Below are 21,660 nucleotides of genomic sequence, written 5' to 3'. Positions count from 1 at the left end.
ACGCTATCGTATTTAACGTAATCATTATTATTGACGCGTGGACGCGAAAATTCACGAGGGCCTGCGCTAGTGCGCCCCGTCGCACGTGGTCGCACTGGTCAGCACTGGTCGCTGACATGAGCTCGGTGCCGCGAATGCAGGCTGTGACGTGAGATCTTGCATTCCTTGTTTTTCCGAATCAGTGGAAATGGCAGGCTTGAAACCAGATGACGAATTGGACTGGGTGAAGATACGGGATGATCTGGACAGCAGTTACATGAACGAGACGATATGGCAGAAGGCTAAACGTAAAACACAAGAGAATCCGCTCGTACCCATAGGTAAACTAACCTAAATGTTCCGCGAATTGAGATAAGATTTATCGAATCGGATTCTTCTGATCTGTGACAAGAAGCTGCGGGGATACAATTTGGGGAAAAGGGCAAAGGACAAAAGAAACTAGCTCATATATTTGTGCAAGAGCTGTGTTCATCGTATCATTTTCGTCGAATACTGTTTAAAATATCTCTAAATTTTGAACCACTTTCCGGTTACACGCACACATTTATTTATAAATGTTTGCTGAAATGTGTCCAAGGCCTATTTCTGTCAACAGAGATTGACTTTAATTTCGGTCCAACTTGCTCTTTACCTTTTTCCAATTTTTAGGACCAGAAGTGAAAAAGTGAGTCGTATTTCGTACTTATATTTTCAGGAGCGTTGGCGACTGTAGTAGCTCTGAGTGTCGGACTTGTTAGTTTCTACAAAGGCAAAAGAGGCATGCAACAGAAAATGATGCGTGCTCGTGTTGGTGCTCAAGCGTTTACTATTATTTGTATGGTCGCAGGCTTTATCCTGCTGCCCAAGTCAAATTGAAATTAATGGTACATTGATTCAAGAGTACCATTAATTATCTGTTGTAGTATATGAGACACACTTGCGCTCGTCACATCACATGATGTACCTCATACGAATGGATATCTTTTAGTACAAAATGATCTTGGTATACATTGAGAGAAGCGGTACTGTGTGTATGTAAATTAATATTTTTACTTATAAAAATATATATAATCACAATTATTGAATACATATCATAAGCCGATATTTTCATTAAAAGTACCCTTAATTGTACCATATCGACATAACGTACAAGAAAAGTATTTCAATAATCTACTGAAATCTTGCTTTTAAATCATGTGTTCAGATATTGCAGGATTTTTGAAAAAGTAAATGTATTTAGGTATAACTATATCTATATAGTCATATATTATTACATTAAATATATACCATATATACATAAATATATATGCATATCTCGTTACAGCCATACTAAATATTGCAGTGTTCGTAAATATTTTCTAATCTCTAAACTCATAAACATATTTCATAATAGAGCTATCCTCTTGTACTTTTAGTGATATATAAAGATTCCGCATTATAAAAGTAGAAAAGAAAAAAAATGAGAAATATTTAATCAATATCTTTTGTACTATATAACTCTATCCACTAAGTTGTCCATACATATATCGAATTATTAATATGTATTACACTTTCAACCGAATTAAAATCTTTCCTGCAATAAGAATCTCTTAGGTTAATTAGAGAATGTAATATTTTCTTAAATCGAAAAGTTATTGATCTTTCCATCTCAAATACCAATTACAGTTTAGCGTAAACATGAATCTTGGATCAAAATTTGAAACTTCTAGCATATATCCTCATTTGTAGTACATATCAGCACTTGAATCTTCGAAAAGAATTATAAAGTCGTTACGCCTTTTTATTAGCGGAAGTTAAGTGGGGCTTTAAAGAAATGGCACCTTGTTTAAATACGCCGCTGATACTCAGTGAACGTGAACGTAGACTTGTCAGGCTATTCGTGGAACTACAACTGCTTAGACTAGTACTAGGTGTGAGATCAAAGATCGTTTGTACGGTAGGTCTTGCGGATGAGTAATCCGGGATTGATTCTGCAATGAAAAAAAAAACCCGATTAACAAACTATCTACTCTGATAGATTTTAAAGCATTATTTATCAAATTTTATAACTTACAACTATTGCACTTGTGTGCTTACCTATTAAAGGTGTCTCGTCATATAAGGAGCCCTGCCTTTTATTACTGATAAAAGAATTTCTCGTGCTTTCAATGTTAGACACCCTTTGAATAACTTCCGCGGCATGTTTCCATCTTGAATTATCATTAATGTGTACCAATAAGATCTTTGACCACTTTTGAGCTTCCTCCTTTGACTCAAATTTAATCGGTAACAATTTTTCCATACTATTGCAAGAATTATTTATTAAAAGTTCTTTGCCAGAAGTTTTGGACGGTTGAATGATTGTTCTCTATAAATAGATGGAATAAATTACTTCAATGAAATAAAGAAATTGTATAGTCTATTCTACATATATACAAAGAGAAGCAAACTAACTTTATTAATAGGTATTATGCGTTCCGGATTTTGACCTTCTTCCGCGTGCTTCTTCGATTCCCATATTTTTATATAAAATCCTTGCAGACGAGCCCAATGTTCTTGCCCGTCTACTTTTACATTGCCAATGCACATCTCCTTGTTGATGCATTCCGGCTGTACCGCCAATCGACAGCAAAAGTGTCCGAAAAGCGGTAGAGAGTGGTACTTGTTCTCTAAAGAAAAAATCGTAATATAAGTATTTTAGGATACACCGAATTCCTCGCATAACTTACCGACGCTATTAATAACGAGGTCGTGCGTGTGAGTGTTATCGTCCGTATCGTCTAAGGTCAGTTTTGCGCGGGCTACCAAATCAAAGTGTGGACCACTGTAAAGAAAGTATGAAATATAGCGAAAACTGTTCAACTGGATCAACACTCGATAAATTCATATATTTATGAAAGAAAGGACTCACGATTTGGCGGAACCGAATTCGTCACGAAGCGAAGCGGCAAGCTTTTTGCCGACGGTTTTCGAAATCGACGAGTGAATCGTCTTTTTAATTCTTCTCGGCGTGCTGGCGATACTTAAATCCTCTTGCAAAACGTGGCTGTAAATTTCTAAGACTAATTCGAACTCGGTCGGTACGTTATTACTGGAAGCAAATATAAAAAATTAAAATCACATCGTTAGACTTTCACAATTACAAATACTTAAACTTGGTTTGGCTCAAATTAAATTTTAGTACAAAAATAACGTGTTAATCATCGGTACTTACAAAATCAAGACATCAGGAAAACTGAGATCCGTATGAGCTCTGTCGATAGGGCACAGCAAGGAGGTATCGTGAATTTCTGTGCCCAATCGTGCTAAGCAGAATACGGCGAACCGACGATGATCACCGCGATTTTTGAAGTGATCGGAATCTCTCCACATTAATGGTATCCTAAGATCCGAGATCGACAGCTTACCCATACCTCCAGAAATGCTGGAAACACACCGTTGTCGCAATTATCACTAAATTGTCAGAGACGACATTTTAGATCTTTTTTTTTATAATTTTTTACAATGAGATAAGCGCATGAACGAACCACGATTGTTTAGTAGACTCGCGGCGGCGGCATTGCAATTCCGCCATGTAGACCGACATCCTCTCGTTAGATGTGAGTAATGCCTTGGCCGCTTCCAAGCTCTGGGCGCGATGCTTCGCAGCCGCCAGAAGTCTCGCCGAGCCTTCCCTCATCTTGATTTCTACCTCGATCTTCTGTTCGAGGTCATGCTCCTGCAACATGCATAATTCATGGTGTTTTAGCAATTAATTCGCGCATTGTCGGTCCGGCTGCAGAAATTTCGTCGGAGTAATCATCGAACTTCAAACAAGGCTACTTGACGGACCTACTCGCATACTTGCGTACGGTTGTAGAAAGCGTAATTCAGCACCAGTGTCCGTACTGCTGAGTGCTGAATCTACAGGTGTAAAAAAAAAAAACGGAAAGAACGACCGATAGTTACGATCGGAGAAAAATCGAAGTGTCAGCGATAAAACGACTGGCTAGCCAACACGTGGCCCCCATCACGCGTTCACGGCATCGGGTTACATACCTAACGAAACGTCTCGCACATTTTGCGAACGAATCGTTTTACTCATTTTACGAGTCTTCCTGGGATATCCGTAGAGTGACTTTGTAAAGCGTACGACTTGAAAACTCTACGATTCCAAGTAGTGCATCTGATGATGAAGACGGTCACTCGCACTACACTATATTAGTTACACCAGTTAAAGGCTGCGATATACGTAAAATTATTATGCTACTGTATTTAGACATTTTATATAATACTTTATCAATTTTGATAATAAAATAATACATGTATATTTTGTTGAATGACGTGACACTATCATTATTGCAGGGTTAAATAAATTAATATATTTTTTTAACTAAACTAAGTTGAAGATGTATAAAATTTGTTACATTATATGTTTCAGAATTAACTAGTTAAAGTTAAAAATTAAGTTATTAAAAAAACTCTGGGTATTTAATCGTTAAAAATATTCATCTGCTTTTACATTTAACTTAAGTACTCATGTAAGTAGCTTTTAGTATGCACCCAGCCGAATATCAATTACATTATGTCTATTATATGTTAAAATTTTGCACTCAACAATGTAAATATAATATTGTATGATACATGTTGTTATATTGCATTTGCATTCTTAACAGCAAAATTTTAACATAAATGTAATGTAACTGATGCTCATTGTCGACTGGGCACTAATCTGATGTAGTGCAAGTGACCGAATTCGCTGTAAGATGGTTCGCTCTCATGGAGCTTTGAAATTGTACGACGCTTTATACGTATATTGTATATACATATGTATAAGTATGTAAGAATAACCTGGGAGAAGGTGATCTTCTCGCTCGTCCGTTTTTGCAATTTCGACATGTGAAAAGCACAGGCTTCGGTCGCGTTTACGTAGCCGTAGGGCGCAAGAACGCGGGGCCCCAGGTGAATGGGAATTCCACTTGCAAGACAAGAAACAAACTTGGCGAAAGCGTAAATAAATCGGCGCGGCTCTCGCGACGCTGGCAGCAGAACGCAGAAACGGACTGAAATAACGGGCTCTTCGGGGAAGTGGACGAATGCACGAGGGGGTGACGTTCACCTCGACAAATTGGCTCGCTTGTGCCTCTCCTTCCTACCCTCGGGAAACCACGCTAACATCAAGGGGTATCGATCCGTGGCTACCGTTTTATTATAGCCGGCTCGCACGAGATCGCATGTGCCCCGAAAGAATCGTGCGTCCATCGGAGAATCAATTTCTTCAATTTCCTCTTTCTCTCTCTTACATGTTAAATATAAATACTCTCTTTCGCGTTAATATACACATATATATTTCTCTCTCTTACGTAAGATGTATTCGATGTGTATCTTGTACATTACGTAAGATGCATTAAATGTTAAATTTTCTTCTTCTGAGATGTCTCTCTCTCTCTCTCTCTCTCTCTCTCTCTCTCTCGCTTCCTCGTCGCGTTAACACACGTTCGTTAATTTTCCACGATGCCCGAATGAGGCGTATGATCCGAAAATAACGCACGCATCAGTAAAATCAATAATGCCGAGATGATTCATTGCGCGCATCGAGCGATTTTGTATTCCGTTAACGTTACCGTGACACATCCTTTAGGCTCGGCACGGCCCCGCTGCCGTTGCACCGCGACGCGACGCGATCTATCAGGAATATATCCACGTATATTCCGCCGTCGCGGGTCTCGCGAACAGGAATTTTGCAATGGCGCAAGGGCAACCGCGGCCACATTTAATCCCTGACCCCTGTCGCCAGTGCTGTAACGAGTCTTGATGAAACTCGTTGAAGCGCGCCGTGTGCGACAACACGAGTTCGCGTAAATAACGACGATGTAACACAATTCGCGCGACTCATTCGTGCGTGATGCGCGTCGTATCGTCGCGCGCTCTCCCTCGATTTTCCTCGGGGTTTCGTTCTTCGAGCACCCCGTTGTTGGGCCGTGAGCGATACACCTCGCGCGTCTTCTCGTCGGCGTTGAACAAAGCTTCGTCGTCGGCGCGAGACATGCTTCCCCCGTTCCGTTTGCGCGTAATCTCGTTTCGTCGCTTTCCGTCGCTTCGTCGTCCCTACGTGTCTCCCCCTTAATATCACTTTCTCCCAGCGTCGCCGGCACTTTCCCGACGACGGCGACGACGACGACGACGGCTTGTCTGCCGAAAATAGTCGCCAGAAATCCAATACCCCGTGTGCCTGTAACGGTCACTGCAGCACGCGACGCACATTCATCTTCCTTTTACGCGTGAATCTTTTCCCGTGAACACACGCAGTAACTTGGACGAATCGTACTGAACTAATGGGTCGCTGTACCGAAACGGTGGAAAATATATAGGTAACGAATGTGAGTAATAAATATTTTAAACGTCAGTTTTTTTTTTGTCAAGCTTCGTCGATTCGCAAATGCGTCGATCGGCAAATGATCATCGCGATCGCTGATCTCGTTTGAGAGACTTCAAATCTAACATTGCCATTCGTACGTCCGACCGATGCGATATCCACATGCGACGTCTAAAAATACGAACAACGAACGCGAGGAAACGTTGGCAGCCACTCACGTACAATAACTCAACTCCCCTTCGCATTTGACGTGAATTAAACCTTCAAGGGTGACTAACCACCGATCAACTTGATCCGCGATCAATTCTACCGACGAAATTATTATATAATTCGCTCTTCCTATCACTGCTTTAAAAAATCCAATAGAATTAGATAAGAAAAAGATCAATAATAATCTTATTGTGTTTTTCGTTCATAAATCTTAGTTTGTCATCTTTTTTATGTTGTTTAGCATATAATTCAGTAATCATCTTTAATCGATGTCTATCTGACCGTGAAATTGATATTATTCCATTGTCTTCAGTTTATGTATATTTAATGTATTATGTAATACTTTTTAAATCGGTTTTTTTAATATATAAATAATTAATATTTCTTACACATGTATATAATGTATATAAATAACTCACTACTTTTAAGATACATAAAGCGAATCGAAAATTTTTGTATTAGATAACTTGATAAGTTGTATCGAAAAACATATACCTTTAGATTAGCATTTATTTAAATTAAAAATACTATTAAGATAACAATGGACATAAATAACTTCTCTACAGTAGCTCAAGCGATAACTTCAATCACGTAAATTTACAAGGAGAGGCCCTCAACTTGAAAATTCAAAATATTATGAAACTGTCAGTACACAATTCTTTTAAACAAATGACAAGTTTTCTACTAAATAAATCTTTAAAAAAATGATTTTCTCTACAATTTTGTTCCGTCTCCTTTTGTTGGTAAATGATACAAACGAAAAATGAGTTGATTTTCTGAGGTTGATTTTACCTCTTCAGGGTGAATACGGGCAGCCAAAAAAATTGTTTATTACATGTCAGAATATCCTATATGTATTGCCAAGTTTCATAATTTTTTAAATTTCCAAATTGAGGACCTTTCCTTGTTAGATAAAATTTCAATAAGCTTATATCATATTTTAAGACAAGATGATCTTTCTTGCCATTTTAATTTAATTTTAATTTGTGTTATAAACAAAAATACAATACAATAATAAAACGAAAATCCCATGTGCCAAGCAAAACAAAAAATTAATGATTCTATTCGTGTTATATACGAAATATTGCAATACTATTTGACAACCGATCGCTAATTATGTTAATCGCATTAGCTCGATTGAAGCCATCCTCAATGATCGCTCATTAAACAATCGACAATTCGAAAAAACGCTTCGTCACATCTCGTCACGCTCAGAGGCGCAATGTATCTTCAAGAATCATCGAATCACGCAGTCGCGATCCTACCTTGGAATTTCGTGCGATCTGTCGTACGTAATACAGATCCAAGTCTTGGAAGACGTCATTCTTTCCCGGTAACGTCGTCGGAGTCCTCGATCGCATCCGGATGTCCTCGGCGTTTACGACGTTGCACTCGTCGTTGAGCCGGTCCCTCGGTTTGTTCGCAGTCCGCGGATTCAGTATCGCCAAATGCGGGAAGCAGGAGTTCATTTTTCGTTTCTTTTTTTTTCTTTTTCCCTTTTTTTTTTCGTTGCTACTCGTCCGAGTCGCGCGTCGAGCCTTTGGCCAAATACCGCGAGACTATTCCAATCCCGGCCACTCGCGAGAGAGATCGATATGGAAGGTGCATCGTCGCGGATCGGCGATCATGGATCGTCCTCGGGGTTACGCTTCCGCCAGAGATACAACTTCACGGTATAATCGCCACCCCAGGCAACGAACGATTTTGCAGTCCGCGGAACAGTTCGCGACCGGCGCTGGCTCGTTTGTTCCTATCGATGCCTTGGCCCAAGCTCTCAAAGACACAAAAGGAGAAAGAAGGCTGTCTTCCGCTTTTTCCTTGGACAGATTCGAGTCAAGGTAGAGAGAGAGACGCGGAGGGGGAGACTCGTTCAAAACTCTCCGTCTACTTCTGCCACTCGGCACACTCGAACAACACGTCCCGTAAACTCTGACCTCTAAATTTTGTGTAGAGCGACGAAAAATATTGTCGCGTTACCCCGTCTGATCGCGATCTCTTTTTCTCTCTTTCAGACGCGTAGGTGAAAAGTGTCGCGCCGACGAGTGGTGTCGGCGTCGGGCGTCGGGCGTCGTTTAGCTACGTTTAGCTCCGTTTTTCCGTTAGCTACAAAATAAGCCGTGACGGCACTGCGCCTCCGCGCGGTGCGACAAACAAGAGAGAAGCACCGTTCCTGCCCCTCGTCAACTCACTCGCATGCTCTCTCGCTCACTCGCTCTTCACCACCAAATTTACCACTCTTTCCCGTTTCCGGTGGTAGTCTCCGCCCAATCGTACGTCGTGATTCACTACTGTCGAGCGTGGAAAAAGAAGCGAGAGGTTTTTCTTCGTCCTCCCTACGGTTCCGTCTATGGTTTCACGAATCGCCGTTGGTTTCCCGAACAATGAGACATCCTCCGGCAGCACGTGGGGTCCAGTCGGACGATTGTCGCGCGTGCGAGAGAGAGAGAGAGAGAGAGAGAGAGGGAGGGAGAGGGAGGCGATAATCGTCGGCGCTAAGATTTAACGCAAAGCCAACCGGTTGGTCGCGGCGCGACTAGATCGACGAGACTAGAAGAGGGTACCGAGAGCACGCGGAGTGGCGGAGTGCACATATAATTATGTCGAACGAAAATAATCCGCAGGCGCGCGAGAAACGGTCCGCTTGGCTAGCGTCGCGACGGAAAAAAGCAAGAGGGAGAAAAAGAAGGCGACGAGGCGGTAGACACGTAGACACCATTCCCGACGGTGCTGCGGACTAATACTGAATGACGCTCGACCATTCGGCACTGTGTGAGCATCAACAGAACGCACCAGCGCTACGCACCAACGCACTACACGCGTCAAATTCGCGGGTAGCAGGGGGAGCGAGAGGGTAGGTAGGGAGAGGAGAGGGGAGGGGAGGGGAGGGGGGAGAGGGACCACCGGCATTACCGACAATAGATTGAATGAGAGAGCGGGAGACGAGTACGACGAAGGAGAGAATCGCGCCCACGTCGAGGGCATCCGCCGCTGACTCTTTTACGTTTTGTCGTTGCGCGCGTTAAAGCAATTATCGCGTAAAATTATCTGTACGACGAAATAGTAGCCGCTGCTTGCAGATGTATCAAACGCTGCGCCCTCGTGCTCTCTTCTCTCGTCTCGCAGCTGCTGCTGCTGCTGCTGCATCGCTGCCAATAACCGCGGACAATATTTAATTATTTCCCATTTGCATTGACGTAACGTCGAGAGTGTGTTTATCGAATACATTGCAGCACTAAGATATCTCAGACTGGAAATCAGAATGATTTAATTGTTAGGTACAACGCTGATATTTAAAATTTATGCGATAAGTATTAATAGAACTTACTTCATAGAATTAGTCGCAACAGTCTAGACGAAAAAAAATTCTACACAATTCTATGTCAAAATGCTAGAATTGAAACACTTTTGTTAATTTTAGTAATACATATATCTACGAAAAAAAACTAATAATTTCTACAAACTTTCATTTTCAATAGAACTTTGTAATTATTCATAGAAATTTTTTTCACTGGAATAAACTGCTTAGAAATGTGTAGAATATTGTAATCTGACGTAATTTCACTGAGAAATTTATAGAAATTACACAACAAAAATTTAGAAAAGTGTTCCAATTCTAAAATTTTCATATAAATTGTCGTAGCATTTCTTTAATTCCTGTAGAATATTATAAATTTTTTTTTCACCAAGAAGCCCCATATATACGTCGAAAATCTCATAATTATTACATAAATTTTATATATTGTACATAAAGTTCCTTCATTTGACCAGTTCCTTTTAGCTGAATTTACATCTTTCCTTTTTTTTCACATTGGAGTAAAACAGAAAAAAAACGAAATGTATAAAAAGTTCAGTTAAAAAGAACATATACTTAACAGTATTGGACATAAAATATAATAATTCAAAATATAATAATCTCTCATAAATGAGACAACGAGCTTCTTTGCTTTTGCAAATGACTCTCCATCTCTCTATTTTACTGCAATATATTTTATTTTATTAAAAGAATATTTTTTTCCAAAACATTTCTCAATGTCCCACAAAAGTAACAGGCCCTACAATCACCTTTCTTTTTTTTCGGTCTAAGTAAAAACCTCTCACGTACTTATGCAAACAATACTAGTTTTACGCAATATATTGTAATTTTTTCAAATGTAGAAATACGCAGGGCTTCTCGTAAATCCAAGCCAAGCATAACCTATTCATTTACATCATGTGCTTGCCACTCACGTCTTTTCGACGAGCGGCGTGTCTTGCGAAATCTAAGTTGACGCCTATCGGGCCCTACGAGGACCGAATTGGAGAAAACTACATGAGGCACGAGACAAAATGTTTAAACGCGAGTCAACGGACACGCCGTTCACGAGAGCGTGAGATCGCGGTTGATCTCCGTCGATTCGAACTCACCGCGTGACTCCTGGCGTATCTGAGACTCTCCCGCCTTCGGACCCTCGTCTGATAATCATTCAGGCAGCACAAATAGTTATTCTCCTTGTAGCAGACGTCGTTCAACGACCTGCACGACGTTTGAACGCTCTTCCTCCGCGGCGCCATTTTGTCATGTTCGAATCATTCTTCGCGGCGTGAGAGAGTGTGGCGTGCCCGGCGCTGTTCGCGAATTTCGGCGGGTTTTCATGAATCGCGACAGGATCGGCGGAATCCTCCGTTTCTTCCGGAGTAAGAAAAGACAGAGTTTACGGTTACGCAAGCACGCGACTCGTACATACACCAGCCGCCTCCACGGCACCTGCTTTCAAACAGAATGTTACGAAATATTTGAGTTAAGTTTCGGCTCACGTAGCGTTGGAAATCAGCTTGAAAGGAATGAACAAGAAGCAACAGGTGTTGCACACAGATGGGACATACATACACGTCTCTTATACATGATGAATGAATATTTAAGAGACAATCTCTTATATCAGAGACAAACTGTACATATCTCTGATGAACATTTTTTACATGAATTGAAACGCTTTTCAGAAATAGTGAGAAAATCTACATCTTTTCTTAAAACTTTTCATGTATATTTTGAAATATTCTAAGATTTCCATTTCAGAATCATATGTAAAATTGTAGAAAAGATGTAGACTTTTGTCAACATTTCGAAAGTGTTCCAATTCGTATAAGATTTGTGACATTCTCTAAAGTTATCAACAAAATTATCATACAGAATACAGAAATATTCTGAGTAAATTTTCATCTTAGGGATAATTATAAAATTGTTCTTGAAATTATTCTGCTGGATTAAATCAATCGCCAATTAGGTTAATTGGAGTTCGATCAAAGTCACTTTGTTTTACAGCTTAAAGAAAAGTAAACTCGTTCGAGAGACTGAAATTCTTAAAAACATGTATTTAAATAATACAATGTGCTGTCGTTAATTATCACTCCAGTTTGCCAGACTGGTGCTGCTAAAAATGCCAAGAAGGTTTATTGCACGACACCGCTAAAACTAAGTTGAGCAGTTTCGCGACAAGTTGGTAATATATTTCATAAGCAAGATAAAATAGCTACAATATCATACACAATAATGGAAAATGTAATCGAATTTAGCCACATGTAAATGTAAATATGAATGCACTAAGGAGCCCTTCATTTTTTTTCTTTGTCTTTCTCCTTCTCTTTCTCTTTGTCTTTATTTTGTTGTAACGATCCGACGGCCTGGCGTACGGCTTCAGAATGCGGATCCACGCCCGGTAAGTTCTCCAAGACCGATTGCAAAAAAGCAGGATCGGACATGACAGCTGCGTAATCCTCTTCCACATCCATCGCTTCTTCCTTTTGTGATTCTAATTCTTCTATAAAGATATTATAGATAATAAGTTATTAGGTGGTGATTACTAGATGAATTTGCATTTGTGCAACATTTATCTAGAAATACGATGCACGTTATATAAGATAATTCAGTGCTGAAGTAAATTCTGAGAAAAAAATCCAAGTTTGATTTCCAAAAATTTGGACTGATAAAATAATTAAAAGAAAAAGAACTTAAAAATAAAGTCCTTAAAAATAAAGATTAGGCAAGAAACTATATTCTACTACACATTAAAAATTACAGTGAAACCACAATTTTGAAGCTTTGGACTATGTTGCAAAGAAAACATTGTTATTATATGTATTACTAAAAGATTAAGTTATACATTGACTTACGCTGATCTTGCATGGACATCTGCATAGCAAAAGCAATTTGTTCCTCTTCCGTCATGTTAGTGAAGTCTGGCACGTTGCCTCTGCAAGGAGCGGTGTTATCACTAGCGGCAGTAGATTCGTCGGCTCCTTCAAGAGACATGGCGAGGGCACGTTTCAGCATAGCTTCCTCGTTGGGAGCTTCTTTTATAGTTTCCGGTTGTTTATTAGTGGCAGTCTCGTTCGCTTGCGCGCGACGGGCCTCGTCCTCCTGGCGTTGTCGTTGTTCTTCCATAGAGACACGTAAGGCCTGACAAAAATCATAATAAAGCAAAATTATCGTTAAAATTTGATAGAAAAAAGAGACATTTCAAGTACTGACCAACGCAAGCTCGGGATCTTCGTTCGGATCGACGCCGAACTCGAACGCAGCGCCGCTCATGCCTGCTGCACCCATACCGTCTTCACCCTGAATTATAGGAGAAGAGATCAAAGCGTCTGACAAATGGGGACCCGGTGGAACGGTGACGAGATGACTTCCGGTGCCGTCCTTGCCGTTCAACGCGTTAACAAAGGCAGTCAGTACTTCATTGTTGATGCTCTCCTCGCCGAAACTTATGACATCAACGTTCACTTTCTCCTTTTTCAAACGCTTGGCTAGTTTGACCAATTCTTTCTCATCAATGTCTATTGGACTTCCGATAAATGCAACGATACGCATTTTGTGATTTTTGCCTTGTCGATGTTTCAAAGCTAACTGTAAGTTTCACATCATTAGAGCATACTCGACGGACTTGGTTATAAAAATAGACAGCAACATGTACTTACATGGGCGATTCTAATGCCTGTGATGAGAGCCAATTTTCCATTTGGTTGAACCTGATGGAGCTTGGAGAGTATTCTGCCAACGTCGCTCGTGAGTGTCGCCAATACTTCAACGCTAGAGAAACAAAGAGATTCACGTTTATATTTATATTTATACAAAGCTTTGCATTTATGATCATCGAATTGGATTCAGTCAATTATTCAGCGTACTTGGCGAGAGTTATGAGGCCAACGTTGTTCTCGGGATTTGAGCGAGTTTTCGAGTGGCACACCAAGTTGACGGCATCTTGCTGCGCTTGTAGCCGGGTAGGCACGAAATCCCCATTTCTCATGTAATCGCTGTTATCGACACTGCAAGAAGTTAAGATCGCGAGGCTTTAGTTCGAGCGTATGATAATTGCAAATGAGAAGAAGCATTTTGTAGAGGGGACCGAGATTGTGTCAACGTCATTGTCACTACGCTAACCTCAAAATTGCAATTATGATTAAAACGTGTGAAATTAAATCACTGCGGAAATCTATTGATCGCGGGACGAACGGACTTTGAGAATTTATTAAAGATATCGGGAGGAACGACAATGGGAAACGCGAATTCTCGTAAAACGCAAGACTTACCATATCATCGTACTTTCCAGCACCATGTTGGATGGATCGACTGTAACAGACTGTAATCGACTGGCTCGACGCTCGAGTCTCTCGACGCGAGGCGGCGCGGTGCGGCGCGACTTTATCAATGCAATCGACTCTCGCGTTTCGTCCTGCGCACGTGCGCATTCATTTAAAGAGCGATCGCAAAGCGCTCTTCGATCGAACTCCGATTAATTTATTTAGTTAACGATTAATCAAGCAACCGACGTGATTGTTTAAAACCAAACTTCTAATTGCCGAAACCTTAAGCATTTACATGCACAGTAGAAGACATTTTGTATGATTTTTTTTATTTAAATTGTTACATATTTTTAATTTTGTATGTTATGTTCTAACTAACATATTCATCTTGTGTTAAATTAACACATTTGTGCGAGACATAAATTTTCCAACTGTGTCAAATCGAAACGCTAATGTAAATCTGTAAAAATTCCTCTCGTAGCAAATTAAGACTTTTGCATTGCATTCTTTCTTCCTCCCTGTCTATCTGGCTAAGGTCATTAATTTAAAACATAATATAATAATTCTTAATAATAAGTCTTTTTTTATTATTTAAAAAGGCAACAAATAAATTGGCAGACAGGATACACGACTACGCGACGGCGACGTTCGAAAAGGTATAGGTGGACGAGAGAGGAGTTGGCGAGGACGGCGGCGTGCGATCGTAGTTCAGAGTGAGGGTCGAATATCTCGGTGCCTCGTCCATGAGAACGGCCTGCTCGTACGTCGGCGGCAGGTCCTCTCGTGCCCTTACCGGCAAGGCGACCTTCCTCGCTCGTCTTCTCTCGTCCAAAATCCGCAGCACGATCACGATCGGCCCTGTCAGCAGCATGATCGCACCGATCACCACTAGAGCGATCGCCATTGTCGCGCCGTTCTCGTTCAAGCGGGAGAACCTCATCTTATCGCTTTTGCTTGTCGGGACAGTGAATTGGTCGCTATCGTCGCGGATAGTCGACATCTCGCGCATTGTGGCTTGCGTCACGTTTTCCACGAGATCGAGATCCTCTTCCTCCTCCTCCTTCTCCTCCTCTTCGTTCATTTCATTCCGCGAAACCAATCCCGCGAATCTAGATCCTGATGAACCATCTGCAGAGATCGGAAGAATTTCGTTATCGAGCATATGCTCTCTATCCCGGGTGATCCTCGAGTTCTTGCTCGTTACATCTTTATTCTCGGGACGATCGCCAATACGTTGATCTTTTATTTCTGTTGAATGATTCTTCAGCCGCGATCTTAACGTCCCTCGAACGATCGTCGGGACAGTTCCGAGAGGATCCGTTCCGAGGAAGAACGTGGATCGCTGTTCCGTCGAAACGATTTCGAACGCGTCTTTCAATCGCTCGCTCTTAATCGCGCTTAATCCAAAGAGATTCTTATCGTCACGCGGGGGTGGTTTATCCGGATCGATCTGAATTATTATTTCCACGTTCTGGTTTATCGATCCTTGCTGGGTGGATATATATTCGTTTTCGTCGCGTCTCGTAGATGACATCGTCTCGATAGACTCCAAACCAGTCGGAGGATTTACCTGCGGAAAAATAAAGAGTACATTGTGCATCGCATGTGGGCAATTTTGTATAAGTATAGATAATTGCGATTATATAACACAAACTATATGTGTATGCGCATATATATATATATATATATATATATATATATATATTTTGTGTGTGTGTGTGTGTGTGTATAGAATCTATGCACGCAATGATTAATATGATGGGCGTTGGTGTTTATAATCATTACATAATAATCATAATAAATAACCAAGGTTGGGTGAATTCATATTTTTTTAAAAACTAAATTAATTTAAAGTTAATTTAGTTAACGCAAAGCCAATCAAATTAATTAAAATTAAAGCCTATAAAATTAATTAAAAGTTGCATGAACAAAGAAAAATATACTAGACTTAATTAAAAATTAGTTTTGAAAAGTATTATTTATATTAAATTAAAATTCAATAAAAGCTTTTTATTATAGAAATTAAATTATTCCAAATACTTAAAAAAAACAATTGCAACATGGACCATCAAATAAATTCATTATTTTATTTATAAATTTGTATCTTAAGTTTGAAAAAGCAAAGGAATGTTGCTTTTTATAGGTGAATGCATTTATGTATTTTATGTGTTTTAAAGACAACTGGTTGAAATTAAAAATTAATTGAAATTAACTAGACTGAAAGCTAATTTTCTAACTTAATTATTTAACTTGAAACTTTCCAACTAGTTGCTGAATAATAAAATAATAATAATTATAAATATATTTTTTAAAATATAACAAAGATTAGCGTCTTTCAATTACCTCGACAACATCGTTGGTCTCCAGAATTCTCCTACGCAAGTTGCTGACGCCTCTGTGAAGAAGAACGATGCCGACGGCATTCCAGGTGGCCAGCTGTAATATAATGATAACTCTCGAGGCCCATCTGTTTGTTCTCGAGGTGAGGGACATCGCGACTACATCACATCGGCGATCAACCGGGAGTCGAAGGCGCGACACCTTTCGCACACACCTGCTGCGCCCTGCTGCACGTCCCGCGATTAGCCAAGCGACATTTTCATCTCTCTCTCTTTCTCTCTCTCTCTCTCTCTTTCTACACTACATTCGCGTCGCACGGCAATAGCTCAGAGGTATCGTGTGGGCGGTGGGTGCGCGACGTGCACGGGATATCTGTATATGCCGCGGATACCGGCGGAATTTCAACAGTTTCGTCATTTATCCGTGTAAAGATTAAACACGTCAGTTTGTTGTATCGCACGGCGGCGACACGCCGCACCGTTCCCGCGGCACGGGAGTATCCGCCAAATCTTTATCTGCACCGTTTCGTAAACAACTCGCCCGTTCCGTTAACGCGAGACCACGGCGGGCGGGCGGGCGGGCGCGTCGCGAAAGCGAAAATAAATTGTCGATTGCACTTTCTCGATCACTTTTTACTCCTGGACGACGACGCTTCATTCGTTCGGAGGCGAAATTTCAAAAAGCACAACGGGCTTCGCACGCGCGGAGGGCACTTTGACTCGAATGCATTAAAACATTGTCGTACCGCGTTTGGAAGGGAACTATCCGGAGGCAGAGCGCATCGAGGCGAGAACTTGACGGCCGAGTACCGATAGAGAAAGAAGAAAGAGAAAAACGCAAGTTTTTCTGCGACACGTTTACTATATCGAATCACACGGTCGTGAACAGCAGTCGTCGTCCTCGGCGCGGTGGCGGTGCGATTGCGACTTATTTACTCAGTTATACGCGATGGGTCGTGGCGAGCATGCAGTAACGAATGACTCATTTCCACTACCTTTTGCGCCGTCCCGTTATTGCCCGTGCGTTTCATGTACGAGACACACGAGACACGGCCAGTCTAACACGACCCTGAGCGGAAGGAAAAAAAATCCGATGTCTTCGCACTTAGGCGTCGTTAAATAGCGCGATAACCGAACACTTTTCGCGCCGATGATTGCTGAAAAGCCCGTTTCCTATAAGAGCTACGATATTCTTACAATATTATACAAATATTATTAAAAATTAAAATAATATTTTGAGCATATTATTCTAAAAAGATAATATTTTTTACTATTATAGAAATATTGTATTAATGTTACATGTCCGCTTTATATAATATTTATGGATAGATATAAATAGAAAAAAAGAAAAGAAGTAGGCGCGATTGGTGGCGCCGCGTAGCGACGCAAGTGCGGATGAGAAATTGCGCTACGTTCAGACATGTCAGACGCGGACGACTTCGTGCTGGTGACTCGTCGTGGAAGACGACGTCGACGTGACGAGAGCAGAAACTTAAATAGAAACACAGCTACGCCGAGCGTCGTCGACGAGCAGGATTGCGAGGACGATCGCGAGTATTTACTTCGGTAAGCCGTGCCGCGGTCGCGTCTCGTCGTGACAAACCAATCCTAACCTAACCTAGCCTAACGCATTGTTGTCGCGACCCACGTTGATCACAATCGCAATCACGTTTCTTTTTCGGCGATTTTCAGCATCAGCAAGCTAGACAAGACGATAGACGAGGTCAAGGACAGCAGATTTACCAGGTTCGTTTGTAGCAAGCTGACGGAGTCCCTAGCCGTTCTAGGCTCCGATGCTATTTCCGAGATAGTCTGCTACGGGTTAGGACAGTTCGCGGTGTATAGACCGTCGAGATGCCAATTGGCGCTTCTGCTGTGTTTGAAGGCGCGATACGAGCCGGTTCGCGTACATCTGTACGATCCGGCGTTTCGCCCTCACGAAGTGCGAGCTCTACGTGCCTTTGGCCTTGAGGTCATAGAAACGAATGAGGAGGGCAAGCGCGTCGTCCAGCGAGATAAAACGACCCTCGTGTTCATGCCGCACTGCTCGCGGCAACTGATCAATAATTTTCTTTACGCAAACTGGGGTGACGAATTGAGCGGCTGCATCCTGCTCACCAACAGTTTCTCGATGATCGTCGACGATAGTTTACGTAGGGACATAATAAATTCAGCGAGCTACATACTACGCATTCTACCTTATGTTACAGAGATTCGATTGGAAAATTCCTTCGTGTACGAGGAAGTTTTCAGCAGTCTTAACATACATATTTTTACCAAACAAGACCTGCTTAAAGTCCCAGCAGATTTTTGGAGCTCCAAAGAGGAACCACAGTATGGACGTTTAACAAAGGACGTTGAGTTTGTTACAGCCGCGCAGACGAGCAACACTTGATGCTGACTGTAATTATTTTTATTTGTCTCTTAAGGAACTACTTTTACGACGTAGAATGTAATTTTTTTACCTGAGTCGCGAGATTAAGGACTTTAATTTGCTTTTAGAATATAGCGACAATGAATAACAATATTAAAATTGTTCGTTCTCTCGTGCAAGAGTTGCGCAGAGTTTCGCAAAATAAGAATACGAAAGAAAATGCGATGTTACAGTATATCATAGAACAAGCGCATGCTCATAAAGAAACGTCTGAGGTTTTGTGTAAAGCGCGAGAAGAATTAAAGAATTTAGCAGAGATGTATCTTTGCTACTTGAGGTCTCAACAGGCATGTAAAGAAATTCATAAACAGTATGCTGGTAAAGGTGAACGAAGTATAAAGGAAACTGCAGACCTCGTGGGTTTTAAATTACCTCATGATCCAAAGTAAAATGGATTGAAATTGTTTGACCATTGTTAGTGATATGAATATTTGTATAGTCTGTACTATATATGTATTTACCGAATTTCTACAAAGGTAATGTAAATAATGATTTTCATTAAAGGTTATCAGTTTAATTTTCTTCTTTCATCTTATGTAATGCGTCTTTGTACATCTCTCTTATTTATATATATTATCATAGTAAATTTATTTCGTTGAATTTCGATACTCATTATCAAATCAGAGGGCTTATTTTAGAAAATTGGGGAAGTTTTATATATTTCATATAATTAAATTATAAAAGTACAAAAACATTCTTAAACTGAGAGAATCGATGTATGTGCCTTATCTTAATCATTTATGATCTATATTTATTTATGATATAAATCTATAATTAGATTATGATAATTTACAAGTATTCCTTGCGTATACATTTTGCGATCGTTGACAATTGCATATTGCTTGTTCCCTCGTAGATTGTTCCAATCTTTGAATCCCTGAAATATTTCTCTTGAGGAAAGTCCGTCGTAAATCCGACTCCGCCCATAAAATCTATACATTTGGCGGTGACACGAAGCGCAGTTTCAGATGCAACTAATTTGGCCATAGCAGCTTCCTTCATAACATCCATTTTAGCGTCGACCAATCTAGCTGCGTTGTAAACCAATAACCTGGCGCATTCTACTTCGGTTACTGCTTGAGCTATTTGATGTTGCATCGACTGAAAGCAGAGATTAGATCTCTTAGATCTTAGATATATACAGGGATTTCTTTCGAAGATAACAAGCATACTTGGAATGAGAAGAGGTCCTTTCCAAATTGTTTTCTTTCTAGTGTATAGGGTATAGTCGCATCCAAGCATCCTTGAGCGATTCCGATCATCTGTGCTCCAATCCCTACTCTGCCTTCGTTTAAAAATCCAGCGGCATATTTATATCCATGCCCAAACTCGCCACAGATGTTGCTTTCAGGTACCTAGAAAAGAAAGACGAGTTGTAACAAAAGGTGCTTTATATTTTATAAGATTGTGCGTGCGCGTACGAGATTTATTATTTTATTTTTAGTACACACCCTGACATTGTCAAAGTGGATCATACAAGTTCCGGATGCCTTGATACCTAGCTTATCTTCGGGTTTAGCTACTGTTAGACCAGGCGTATCGCGTTCCACGAAGAAAGTCGTGATGCCGCGGTATCCCTGTTTAATTATAATACAATAAAAAATCATATGATGATTCCATAGGTTTCTGCTTTGTGTATTGTATATATTCATTTACTCACCACAGAAGGATTTGCATTGGCAAACACTAAGAAAACTCCCGCGATATCGGAATTTGAAATCCACATTTTTGTACCATTTATCACGTAATCACTGCCATCCTTTTTCGCTTCTGTCTTGAGAGAAAACGCGTCTGATCCAGAACCGGGTTCCGTCAGGCAAAAGCTACCGGCCTAAAAAGATAATGTGTTTGCATACGTTTCTTTATCGATGCAGTATCTATTCAATATCTCTCCGTAACGAAAACTTGTAACAACTTACATAGGTTTGTGATAGTTTGGGTAAATATTTTTTTTTCTGTTCTTCAGATGCAACTTTGATTATTAAAGAGTTCACTAAAGTATTATGGACATCAACGAGAGTGGCTACAGCACCATCAACTTTCGCAACTTCTTCCACAGTTAAAATTGTACTCATGAAATTGCATCCCGCACCACCTAGTTCTGTTGGGACTTCAAGGCCCATTAACTGAAATGATCAGATAAGTTTCAGATATTTCAAAGAACATATTTTGTCATTATATTAATTTGCGTTCATAATTAAACAAAGCATTACAAATTTGTCACAATATTACGGCTGTCTTTAGCGACCATAATATGGTTTCTTTTATCGTTCTTTTTGCCACATTACGTGAACAATCGTGTCGATCACTCGTGAGACTTTGTTTTTTCGCAGAATAGCGACTGAAAAGATCAATACTGTGACGCAAAAACCTGGCATTGTGTGGCCTTATTGTTCAAGTTTTTTTTCTAATTTTTCTATAAAATTGAATTTTTCTCCGAGCAAGAATGTAATAGCAAGAAAATTTTCAAGGTTGATTTTATTCAAGTATTATTTGCAGGAGTCATTGAAAGTTTATGATTTATAATTTATATTTGTAAAATAAAGAGATTATAAAAAATATTTATATATTACAAAACAATTGCCTTGTGCTGTGGTCTGTATAAAAACAAGATACTGATAAGATATATTTCCTCATGTTAAGAATTTCATAAAGAAAAAATATCTTTGCGTACATAAGAAATTATCTTCCATGTACATAGGCTAATGATAAAAAACATCACGCGATATGGATGGATAAAGCACAGGTTACCTTCGAATAGGTCAAAACGAAACAATTTATCTTCTTTTCCGATTTTCTAATTTAAT

At 40.3% G+C, this 21,660-nt stretch overlaps 6 protein-coding genes across 8 annotated transcripts in view; 2 read left to right on the top strand and 4 right to left on the bottom strand.

Annotated features, from left to right (window-relative positions):
- Positions 1 to 3: 3 nt before the first annotated feature.
- On the top strand, positions 4 to 1,076 carry LOC105200374 (HIG1 domain family member 2A, mitochondrial). The gene is made up of 2 exons (XM_011167895.3): positions 4 to 320; positions 695 to 1,076. Exons 1-2 carry the CDS (start codon positions 188 to 190, stop codon positions 853 to 855), a joined length of 294 nt encoding a protein of 97 aa, XP_011166197.1. The 5' UTR covers positions 4 to 187; the 3' UTR covers positions 856 to 1,076.
- Positions 1,012 to 11,089, bottom strand: LOC105200369 (rhotekin). Of its 3 annotated transcripts, none has more exons than XM_011167888.3 (8): positions 10,928 to 11,089; positions 3,486 to 3,676; positions 3,173 to 3,382; positions 2,870 to 3,049; positions 2,688 to 2,782; positions 2,413 to 2,627; positions 2,056 to 2,326; positions 1,012 to 1,949 (listed from the first exon to the last, which is right to left on the bottom strand). In XM_011167888.3, the coding sequence occupies exons 1-8, from the start codon at positions 11,072 to 11,074 to the stop codon at positions 1,750 to 1,752; spliced, it is 1,509 nt and encodes a 502-aa protein (XP_011166190.1). In that variant the 5' UTR covers positions 11,075 to 11,089; the 3' UTR covers positions 1,012 to 1,749. The 3 variants fall into 3 exon arrangements, with proteins under 3 accessions (XP_011166190.1, XP_039304060.1, XP_011166191.1); XM_039448126.1 differs by lacking the exon at positions 10,928 to 11,089 and adding an exon at positions 7,789 to 8,953; XM_011167889.3 differs by lacking the exon at positions 10,928 to 11,089 and adding an exon at positions 4,789 to 4,851.
- Positions 11,090 to 11,985: 896 nt separating this feature from the next.
- LOC105200368 (26S proteasome non-ATPase regulatory subunit 4) lies at positions 11,986 to 14,225 on the bottom strand. The gene is made up of 6 exons (XM_011167886.3): positions 14,087 to 14,225; positions 13,682 to 13,822; positions 13,475 to 13,586; positions 13,029 to 13,403; positions 12,671 to 12,956; positions 11,986 to 12,318 (listed from the first exon to the last, which is right to left on the bottom strand). The coding sequence occupies exons 1-6, from the start codon at positions 14,110 to 14,112 to the stop codon at positions 12,113 to 12,115; spliced, it is 1,146 nt and encodes a 381-aa protein (XP_011166188.1). The 5' UTR covers positions 14,113 to 14,225; the 3' UTR covers positions 11,986 to 12,112.
- A 412-nt stretch (positions 14,226 to 14,637) lies between these two features.
- On the bottom strand, positions 14,638 to 17,579 carry LOC105200367. The gene is made up of 2 exons (XM_011167885.3): positions 16,424 to 17,579; positions 14,638 to 15,650 (listed from the first exon to the last, which is right to left on the bottom strand). Exons 1-2 carry the CDS (start codon positions 16,571 to 16,573, stop codon positions 14,712 to 14,714), a joined length of 1,089 nt encoding a protein of 362 aa, XP_011166187.2. The 5' UTR covers positions 16,574 to 17,579; the 3' UTR covers positions 14,638 to 14,711.
- A 160-nt stretch (positions 17,580 to 17,739) lies between these two features.
- Positions 17,740 to 19,022, top strand: LOC105200365 (SRR1-like protein). The gene is made up of 3 exons (XM_011167881.2): positions 17,740 to 17,985; positions 18,112 to 18,822; positions 18,922 to 19,022. The coding sequence occupies exons 1-2, from the start codon at positions 17,840 to 17,842 to the stop codon at positions 18,812 to 18,814; spliced, it is 849 nt and encodes a 282-aa protein (XP_011166183.1). The 5' UTR covers positions 17,740 to 17,839; the 3' UTR covers positions 18,815 to 18,822; positions 18,922 to 19,022.
- A 323-nt stretch (positions 19,023 to 19,345) lies between these two features.
- Positions 19,346 to 21,660, bottom strand: part of LOC105200366 (short/branched chain specific acyl-CoA dehydrogenase, mitochondrial) — a 5,734-nt gene continuing 3,419 nt past the window's right edge. Inside the window, exons 4-8 of the mRNA XM_026132683.2 lie at positions 20,773 to 20,979; positions 20,514 to 20,684; positions 20,305 to 20,430; positions 20,026 to 20,208; positions 19,346 to 19,954 (exon numbers count right to left, since the gene is read on the bottom strand). Of these exons, the coding sequence (XP_025988468.1) occupies positions 19,643 to 19,954; positions 20,026 to 20,208; positions 20,305 to 20,430; positions 20,514 to 20,684; positions 20,773 to 20,979 (999 nt within the window). The 3' untranslated portion in view covers positions 19,346 to 19,642. The remainder of the gene's footprint in view (positions 19,955 to 20,025; positions 20,209 to 20,304; positions 20,431 to 20,513; positions 20,685 to 20,772; positions 20,980 to 21,660) is intronic.

Source organism: Solenopsis invicta, chromosome 4 (assembly GCF_016802725.1).
Source record: "Solenopsis invicta isolate M01_SB chromosome 4, UNIL_Sinv_3.0, whole genome shotgun sequence".
Taxonomy (NCBI): Eukaryota; Metazoa; Arthropoda; class Insecta; order Hymenoptera; family Formicidae; genus Solenopsis; species Solenopsis invicta.
Note: the sequence above shows the minus strand (reverse complement) of the source record. Positions and strands in the feature narration are given on the sequence as shown.

Bases quoted from the DNA above. Each gene is read 5' to 3' on its own strand.
- LOC105200368 (XM_011167886.3), bottom strand. From the start codon at position 14,112: ATGGTGCTGGAAAGTACGATGATATG. The intron at 13,823-14,086 runs GTAAGTCTTGCG...AACTTCTTGCAG, and splicing joins CTGGAAAGTACGATGATATG to TGTCGATAACAGCGATTACA. The intron at 12,957-13,028 runs GTCAGTACTTGA...GATTTTTGTCAG, and splicing joins AAGATCCCGAGCTTGCGTTG to GCCTTACGTGTCTCTATGGA.
- LOC105200365 (XM_011167881.2), top strand. From the start codon at position 17,840: ATGTCAGACGCGGACGACTTCGTGCTGGTGACTCGTCGTGGAAGACGA. The intron at 17,986-18,111 runs GTAAGCCGTGCC...GGCGATTTTCAG, and splicing joins GATCGCGAGTATTTACTTCG to CATCAGCAAGCTAGACAAGA.
- LOC105200367 (XM_011167885.3), bottom strand. From the start codon at position 16,573: ATGTCCCTCACCTCGAGAACAAACAGATGGGCCTCGAGAGTTATCATT. The intron at 15,651-16,423 runs GTAATTGAAAGA...ATTTTTCCGCAG, and splicing joins AGACCAACGATGTTGTCGAG to GTAAATCCTCCGACTGGTTT.
- LOC105200374 (XM_011167895.3), top strand. From the start codon at position 188: ATGGCAGGCTTGAAACCAGATGACGAATTGGACTGGGTGAAGATACGG. The intron at 321-694 runs GTAAACTAACCT...TTATATTTTCAG, and splicing joins GAATCCGCTCGTACCCATAG to GAGCGTTGGCGACTGTAGTA.
- LOC105200369 (XM_039448126.1), bottom strand. From the start codon at position 7,992: ATGAACTCCTGCTTCCCGCATTTGGCGATACTGAATCCGCGGACTGCG. The intron at 3,383-3,485 runs GTTCGTTCATGC...GTGTGTTTCCAG, and splicing joins GAGTCTACTAAACAATCGTG to CATTTCTGGAGGTATGGGTA. The intron at 2,783-2,869 runs GTGAGTCCTTTC...CTTTCTTTACAG, and splicing joins GAATTCGGTTCCGCCAAATC to TGGTCCACACTTTGATTTGG.